This window comes from Erinaceus europaeus, chromosome 5 (genome assembly GCF_950295315.1).
Source record: "Erinaceus europaeus chromosome 5, mEriEur2.1, whole genome shotgun sequence".
Classification (NCBI taxonomy): domain Eukaryota; kingdom Metazoa; phylum Chordata; class Mammalia; order Eulipotyphla; family Erinaceidae; genus Erinaceus; species Erinaceus europaeus.
The window spans coordinates 87,653,318-87,662,837 of NC_080166.1; the positions used below are offsets into that span (position 1 = coordinate 87,653,318).

The window sequence follows — 9,520 nt, forward strand, 5'->3', positions numbered from 1 at the left end:
ATAAGGATGAATATGGGCTAATCCCACTCAGACAGAAGTTGAGAAATAAGAACAGTAGGAAAAACACTAAGCAGAACTTGGACTGGAGTTGGTATATAGCACCAAAGTAAAGGCCTCTGGGGTGAGGGGAGTTTTTAGGTCCTGGAATATGATGATAGAGGAGGACCTAGGCTGGGGTTGTATTGTTATGTGGAAAACTGGATAATGATAGGCATGAACAAACTACTTTATTTTACTATTGATTGTAAACCATTAATCCCTCAATAAAGAAAAAAATTAAAAAATAAAAAGAACCTGGATGAGGTGTGGTGTATTGCAGTAAAGCAAAAGACTCCAGGGAAGGGGGGATGGGAAGGGTGTTGCTTCTGGTGCCTGACTGAGGAAAAAGCACTTTCACTGGGCATGAGAGTTCTGCAGACATCTAGCATGCAGCGAAGAGAGGCTACCATGTGTCAGTAAGACTACCCTGGCATTGAAACCACTAAATCCCAAAAACAATGATAAAAGAAAACAAAGCAGAGGTCACATAGGCTCCTAAGCTGAATATGGGCCCCAGATCAGATCAAATCAATGGGGTTTACAGTCAACAATATTTATACATCTTTCCCATATTTGGGAGCTACTCTCTTCCCTGATCCAGCTTTATGGTCCTTTTTCCAGCCATGACATTATCTCCCCAGACATTAACTTGGGTCAACCTGCATATCAGATGTCAGGCTCAGAAAACAAATAAACAAAAAACTAGTAAAGTCATTGGTCCTTTGGAATATAACTAAAATAGGCCTACTAGCTTTCTACAAAACAGAGACCCCCAACTCTTCATCTGAACTATTCCAGCCTTTAGGTTAATGATTAATCAACAATTTGTTTGGCTTTATATCTTAACTCTTTTTCAGCCACCAGGTTCCAGATGCTAACATGATGCCAAATGGACTTCCTTGGGCAGATGACCCCATCAATGTGTCCTAGAACTCCACTTCGCCAGAGCCCTGCCCCACTAAGGAAAGAGAGAGACAGTCTGGGAGTATAGATTGACCTGTCAACACCCATGATCAGCAAGGAAGCAATTCCAGAAGCCAGACCTTCCACCTTTTGCACCCCATAGTGACCCTGGGCCCATACTCCCAGAGGGATAAAGAATAGGAAAGTTATCAGGGGAGGGGACTGGATTTGGAGCTCTGGTGGTGGAATTGTGTGGAGTTGTACCCCTCTTATCCTGTGTTTTTTGTCAGTGTTTACTTTTTATAAATAAAAATTAAATAAAAAGAAAAGAAAACCCATTAAATACAGCAGCAAAGTTCATAACAGCAACTAAATCTTCATATTAATTCACTCTGGCATTGAAAGAAGGACTTCCTACCTTCTTTCCACATGAGGACCCCTAGTTTCATCTGCTCTATTCCTGACTTTAGGCTCCTGTTTATTAAATAATTTATTCTGCTTTGTATCTTACTGCCTTTCAGCTACTAAGTTTCAGATGCTACCATGATGCCAACCTGACTTCACCAGTGGACCTCACCAGTGTTTCCTAGAACCTCCCCTCCCAGAGCTATGCCCCACTAGGGAAAGACAGAAACAGGCTGGGGATGTGGATCCACCTACCAACACCTATGTCTAGCGTAGAAGCAATTACAGAAGCCAGAACTTCCACCTTCTGCTCCCCATAAAGTATTTTGGTCTATACTCGCAGAGGGATAAAGAATAGGGAAGCTTCCTAAGGTGGAGGGGATGGGACAGGGAACTCTGGTGGTGAGAACTGTGTGGAATTGTACCCCTGTGATCTTACAATCTTGCCAATCATTATTAAATCACTAATAAAAGTTTTAAAAAATAGAAAAGAGAAATGGAAAGCAAAGATGAGAGGAAAGGAAAGGAATGGAAAAAGGCAAGGAATAAAAAGAAAAGAAAGGAGGGGAGGGGAGGGGAGGGGAGAGGGGAGGGGAGGGGAGGGGAGAGGAGGGGAGAGGGGAGGGGAGGGGAGGGGAGGGGAGGGGAGGGGAGAGGAGAGGAGAGGAGAGGAGAGGAGAGGAGAGGAGAGGAGAGGAGAGGAGAGGAGAAGAGAGGAAAGGAAAAGAAAGAAACAGCCATAGAGAAGCAACGTGCAAAGTGACTCACAGTTCTGGATGTCGGAGGAGCAGAGGGGCTGGTCAGGGAGACCATCTCCTGGATGGCCAACCGGAGCTTCAAGCGATGCAGAGGGTTACTGATGCCGATCTCCCTCTGGATCTCAGTGTCAGACAAAGCAGACATGATGGCACCACTCTTCACGTTGGCACGACAGGCTGCCACATACCAGGCAGGCATTCCCAGCCAGAGCTGGAAGGAGGGACCAGAACACACGTGGATGAGCAGAATGACCGAAGGTATGAGCGCCTCTCAGCTATAAAGCACTGCTACACGTACCTTCCATGCATGAACCTGTTTATTGCCACGACCCCTAGAGGTCGATGCCACTGTTATTCTCCCCTCAGGACAAGAAAATATAGGGGCATTCTACGATGGATTCAAACATAAAACAGACTTCCTAGCTTCTTCCCACTGAAGACCCCCTAATTTCATCTGCTCTATTCCTACCTTTGGATTCCTGTTTATGAAACAATTTGTCCTGCTTTATATTTTAACACCTTTCAGCTACCAAGTTGCATCTTGACTTTTTGGGCAGACGACCTCACCAATCTGTCCTGGAACTCCTACCTTCCCAGAGCCCTGCCCCACTATGGAAAGATAGAAACAGGCTGGGGGTGTGGATCTACCTAACACCCATGTCCAGCATAGAAGCAATTACAGCAGCCAGACAGACCTTCCACCTTTTGTACCCCATAAAGAATTTTGGTCCATCCTCCCTATTCATTTAAAGAATAGGGAAGCTTCCAATGGAGGGGATGGGACAGGGAACTCTGGTGGTGAGAATTGTGTGGAACTGTACCCCTGTGATCTTACAGCCTTGTTCATCATTATTAAATCACTAATAAAATGTAAAATAACAGAAAAAAAATTAAGTGATCTGCTTTAAAAAATCTCTATTGCAAAGTTGAAGAAGCAGGAGGAGGAGGAGGAGAAGGAGAAGAAGGAGGAGAAGGAGGAGAAGGAGGAGAAGGAGGAGAAGGAGAAGGAAAAGAGGAGGAGGAGGAGTAAGAGGAAAATGGGGAAAAAGGAGTACAAGGACAGTTTATACTCTCTTCCAGAATGTTTGAAGTCAAAGCTTGAGTCTGGAGTCTTAGACCACTCAGCCATCCTGACACACTGCAACTCGTTTGGCCTGAGGGAGAGAGAGACTGACCACACAGGCTCAGTCAGCTGGGCTGGAAGACAAAACTTGCCTTCTTAGCTTACACATTCAGGTTGAAATAAAAATCAAACCTCCAACATTCTAAAGATCCTGAGCACTAATGATTTTTTCTGTCCTTTAAGATATTTGAATTTCCAGCATGCTTAATGTTATTCAAAATGCAGCCCCAGGTGGTGGCACACCTGGTTCAACACACATGTTACAATGTGCAAGGACCCAGGCTCAAGCCCTCAGTCCCCACCTGAAGAGAACTTTGCCACTTTGGCAGCAGTGAAGCAGGGCTGCAGATGTCTCTCTGTCTCTCTCCCTCTCTCTCTCCCCCATTCCTTCCCTCTCTGTCTAGATCAAATAAATAAACAAAACACAATCTTAGAAACATTGCTCAAACTGTTTGCCATCACAGTTTCCAGCACCAGCCCATATCAGGCATGAGAAGGTTTTGCCATGAGTGTGTGACCTGTGAAGTGGCAGACTTGTCTGTGCCTGCCCTTGGGGAGGTTCTGGAGGAGGTGAAGGCCAGGGCACTCTCCTCTCTCACTGACCCCTGCATCCTGTGCACTCCCTTGCTTAGCTGAACTTACATTAGACAGCAGCTTAGAAATAACTTCTGTGTGTGCAGGTTCAGGCAGCACAGACTTTGCCACCTGCCCTTTCCTTTTTTGTGGCAGTAAATCTGATTTCTTTCTCTGAGTCTAGAGGATTTGTTTGTCACTTGCCAAAGTATCAGGAGGTGTGTATCAGATGGCAGCTCACTGGTCTGGTGTGGACCTGAACAAACAGCTGCTGGCAGCAAGTCTGAGAGGTTCTCAAATATTTTGTCTCATCATTGATTTTTAAACTACAGTGATTTTACAGACATGTTTGGAGGGGCTGGGTGGTGGCACACCTGGTTGAAGGCACACATAACAGTGCTCAAGGACCCTGGTTCAAGCCCCTAGTCCCCACCTGCAAGGGGAAAGATTCACGAGTGGTGAAGACAGAGACAGGCCTGCAGGTGTCTCTGTCTCTCTCCCTCTCTATTTCCCTCTCCCCTCTCAATTTCTTTCTGTCTCTATCTTATAATAAATAAATAAAAATACTTTAAAAAGACATATTTAGAAACAGCAGCTATGAACACTGATACTAAAAATTTCCCTGCCCATATGATGAAATAAAGCAAGGTTTGTGCCCCCTACGCCCAGCCCCACCCCCACCCCCTCAGAGCACTGCCATGCTCTGGCTTATAATGGTGCTGAGGACAGAGCCTATGAGCTCAGAGACTCAGACATGAAAGTCATTTGCAGAAAACAATGATGCTGTCACTTCAACCCAGGTTTTGTTTTCCTAAAGAAAAAGGAGGAGAGGGAGTGGGGGAGGGGAGGCAGGAAAGTGAGGGGGAGGGGAAGAAGGGAGGGGGGAAAGGAAGGGGGGTAGGTGAGGGGGAGAGGAAAGGGAGGGGGAGGGTGGGAAGAGGAGGAGAAGCAGAAGCCAGGCATGCTTCTGTGTTTATCACCATATTTCTTTCTACTTTTGAATTAAAATGAGCTTGATTTTTTTCTCACTGATTAATATGTTTACTGTGAATGTGCTAATGACATGATGGTAGGTGATTATATTGTAACCCCAAACTATTTGAAACAATAGATGACAGTTGCTTGTGCAGCAAGAAAAGTCTAGGTTTCTCTTTGTTCTGACACTGGCATATCCAGTAGCTGCTACAGCCAGTATCTAGAACTGAGCTAAAGGTGGGGAGGGGGTGATTATTGCTTAGTGACATGAAATGGGTCTGTGTGATAAAATATGGTATTTCTTTTACTATTTTAATTCTGCTACCCCTATCTCTGCCCAGACACTGCTATGTTTTTTTTTGTTGTTGCTCAGTTCTTTAATGTTACACAGAAAAGGCTGAATATAATTATTTCCTTATAATATGACATCTAGACACAGAAAGAAGTTATTCTGTTTTATTCCTAGTACCTAAACCAAACTGACTACTAACAGGTAAAGAAGTAGGTCTATTAAATAATTTACATGAAGCCATGTACAGACTTTTAAAACAATTACATGGCAGTAATATTTCGGATAACACAGAACTGCCAAATGTGAAGATGGCATTTTTTTCTTAAAGATTTTTTAACTTTATTTAATTTGAGAGGATAAGGAAATCAAGAGGGAAGGGGGATAGACAAAGGAAGAGTGATAGAGACACCTCCACTGCTCACGAAGCTTCCCCCTTCAGCTGGAACAGGGGGCTTGGACCCCGGTCCTTGTGCATGGACCGCCTGGCACTGTGGAGTTGGTTCTTATATGAAGCCTCAACCAGGGCTGGAGCTGATGTTCTTGCGTAACAACAGAAATGTGGCTGCGTCATTTTTTTCTTCTCTCACGCTAGTGCAAAGAGGGTGACATTTTTATTTATTTTTTTAAATATTTATTTATTTCCTTTTGTTGCCCTTGTTTTATTGTTGTAGTTATTACTGATGTCGTCATTGTTGGATAGAACAGAGAGAAATGGAGAGAGGAGGGGAAGACAGAGAAGGGGAGAGAAAGATAGACACCTGCAGACCTGCTTCACCACCTGTGAAGAGACTCTCCTGCAGGTGGGCAGCCGGGGGCTCGAACCGGGATCCTTAAGCTGGTCCTTGCGCTTTCTGCCACGTGTGCTTAACCTGCTGCACTACTGCCTGACTCCCAGAGGGTGACATTTAAAACAGTTTCCTTTTAACCTCACTAGAGGTTTCCTCTGGCCGCAGTCATGAGAAAGCATCCAAATAAAAGAACTGGGTCCACAGGTCCCTGGAGAGAGCAGTCCAGGCTCCAGGTTAGGACTTCAGGAGCCTGCTCTTGCTTTGCTCTGAGAAAAGCAGGAGGCCTGTAAGTTCAGATCTCTTACCTCTAGCCAGGCCACCACCGTGGGCCCATCCCATTGAGCGAAAGGGAGCCCTTTTCTGCGAGCTTCCTCTAGAAGTTCGTGCCTGGAGGGTACAGTGGAGACCATCAGTCATGCCATATGGAAAAGATTAAGAACCATGATAAAATGCCTTTGCACGATTTTTATGAACATAGAACCATCAAACTCCTTCCTCTGGGAGATATATATATATATATATATACATATATATATATATGTCTATATATCAGTGATATATATATCACTCCTTGATTTTATTAAGAGTGAAACACTGAGATAAAAAATATGTGACCCAGCAGTTAGTCACTAAACTCAAACATGAAGTATTTATTTTTTTATAATTTTTTTGAAAAATTGTTATTTATTGGATAGAGACAGCCAGAAATCCAGAGGGTAGAAGGAGAGAGAGAGACAGAGACAGAGAGAAGACAGAGACAGAGAGATACCTGCAGCCCTGTTTTATCACTTGCAAAGCTTTCCCCCTGCGGATGGAGGACCAGGGGCTTGAACTTGGGTCCCTGCACATTGTAATATGTGCGCTCAACAGGTGCACCACCACCCAGCCCCCAAACATGAAGTATTAACTGACTAAGAAGTGGATTATTATTAGCAAACATTGGATTCCTTTAAGAAGAATATAATCAAGTCGTGCATAGGAAAGGATGAAGTACGGGAAGGAAATATGACTTCCTCCATCTGTCTTGTTCTTTCCTCACTCTTTCAATGGGAGAGGAATTCTTGGTTATCAAAGCAGAAAGTAAGCCTAGTTACCATCAGCTACATTCAAGTGGGAGTGATTGATTTTAACTAATTTATATGATATATTTAGATCAGAATGGGTATCTTAGGAGCTCGTTCCTTTTCTAGACTATCAAGTAGCTTCTCATTTGAAAGAACTCTAATGTAAATTGACCATTGTCACTACCCAGCAATGTGAGGTGTGAAACACCACAGTCTATACAGCTTCATTTATCATCACCGTTTTCAACCAAAAAGCTCAATGACAAAAGCATCTACTGTTGATAACAGAAAGATACGAATAGTCTCAGTAAATCTTAAATCAGCACCTACTACTGTATTTTCACAACTACTATAAATTTATAAAGTAATTTGAGATAGTTGATTACTGAAAAAGCAATATGCACTTTTGCCACGATTCACTTTGCTTAATATCTAACCAAGGAAAATATGCAAATGAAAATAAGTTCTCTGCTTGGTTCTATGGAACCTTGCTATGCCCTGATCTGAGAAAGATATGATGAAAATATATGAACTGTATGTTTTTAATGATCAGGAATCTGAGATCACTATCATATATGAATTCTAAGAGGGAGCACTAGACTAGTTTTGACTTTCATCTAGTTAATTGCTAACATGGTAGACTATAATACATTAAACTGCAGGTCAAAATGCCTTTTAACACAAGTGTTTTTCATGCTAAAGAAAGAACTCAGTATACACAGGAAGTAAATATACAGAACAAAAAAAGTTAGAGTTACAGCACAAGGAGAGACAGGAATCAATTACTATTTCATTCTGAAGGAAAAGAGAGTAAGCTCTGTGCTGAGCTCTTCATCACCCTGGTGAGAAATATGTTGGCTTTCTGGGCCCAGCAGAAGCTACCAGGACCCCAACACCTGTCACGCCATCATCACCAAATTGCTCAGGTTTTGCAATGGCATCTCTTCACAGCAAAGGAGACCTGAAGGGCCTAGTCTCATGGTACAGACATATTGACAGACAGACAGAAATGGTTGAAGGGACAGATGAACAAACACTGGGTACTTGTCAAGTACCAGTTCTGATGTGAAACTTATGCTTGCTATGGAAACAGAGACCAAGGAGGCCAGGTGGTGGCACACCTGGTTGAGTGCACACATTACAGTGTTCAAGGACCTGGGTTCAAGCCCCTGCTCCCTACCTGCAGGGGAGGGGGAGCTTCACAAGTGATGAAGCAGTGCTGCAGACGTCTCTCTGTATCTCTCCCTCTCTATGTCCCTGTCCCCTCTCAACTTCTCTGTCTCTATCCAACAATAATAATGATGATGATGATTATATAAACTACTGTATTTTACTGTTGACTGCAAACCATTAACCCTCCCAATAAAAGGGAAAAAAGAAGAAATTAATGTCTAGGTTAAATAGAAATGCATGTATAGGGGGACAGAGGGTGGCAGACCCAGTTAAGTCCACATAGTATGAAGCACAAGGATCTGTGCAAGGATCCAGATTTGAGCCCCCAGACCCCATGTGCAGGGGGGGAAGCTTCACAAGCAGTGAAGCAGGTCTGCAGGTGTCTATCTGTCTCTTTCCCTCTCTATCTCCCTCTCTCCTCTCTCAATTTCTCTCTTTCCTATCCAATAAAATGGGGGAAAATGGCCTTCAGGAGCAGTGGAGTAGCACCAGCATTGAGCCAAGGCAAAAACAAACAAACAAATAAGAGCACCTTTAGATAATGTTCTGTAAATGCCAAATTGACAAATAGGTGTTGAAAGCTCAGTGAGGAACACTGAGTGCAAGAGCTTGAAAGAGGCTCCACAGCAAGGGCAGAACTTGGTGAGACTCTGAGCCAGGCACAGGGTAGCCGGGGCAGGAGGGAGGGCTGACTGAGTGAGGATAAGCAGGACACACCACAGGGCCAGACAGGAAGCATGAAGACAGAGGCAGGATAGCTATGAAGTCTAAGTAGGCAAATTTAGGCCTCCAGAGACGATCGCTAATAGAATGCAACACATAAATTTATTTGATATAAACTTTATGTTTTACACTTTTATTGATTTATTTTTTCTCTGATAGGACACAGAGAAATTGAGAGGGGAAGGGGAGATCTAGAGGGAGAGAGACAGAGAAGCAGCCCTGCTTCACCATTCCTGAAGCTTCCCCCCTGCAGGTGGGGAGCGGTGGCTTGAACCTGGGTCCTTGCACGTTGTGACAGGTGCACTCAACGAAGGGCACCACCGCCTGGCCCCTGCATTTTTTTTTTTACTCTGGTGAGAATTAGGGAGCTGGTAGCAATACCAGAAAACAGGGAGGCAATTTAAGTCATTACAGGGCATGCCAGCAAATGGAGAAGGCTAGCCTTGAACTCACTGTGAATTCAATGTTTTTTGCACTTCAAACCTTTGCATGTCTCCACCATGCTCACCCTGTCTTCACCTGATACTATAACCTCTTACTAACTGCACTAGAAAATGACCTTAAGGTCCTAAAATGTTAAATTTCCATAAGCAAAATCAAGAATTTTAAAAGCATATTAACTGGTTACAATCTGCAATGACAACACATGAGTCTTTAGTTCTAACTTTGCTGGTGGGTGGGTGTGGTGATTACAATGGCTATGT

At 43.7% G+C, this 9,520-nt stretch overlaps 1 protein-coding gene across 1 annotated transcript in view; it reads right to left on the minus strand.

Annotated features, from left to right (window-relative positions):
* LOC103108300 (liprin-alpha-2) overlaps window positions 1–9,520 on the minus strand; it is a 430,491-nt gene that overhangs the window by 43,973 nt on the left and 376,998 nt on the right. Inside the window, 2 exon segments of the mRNA XM_060191502.1 lie at window positions 2,116–2,316; window positions 6,162–6,243. Of these exon segments, the coding sequence (XP_060047485.1) occupies window positions 2,116–2,316; window positions 6,162–6,243 (283 nt within the window).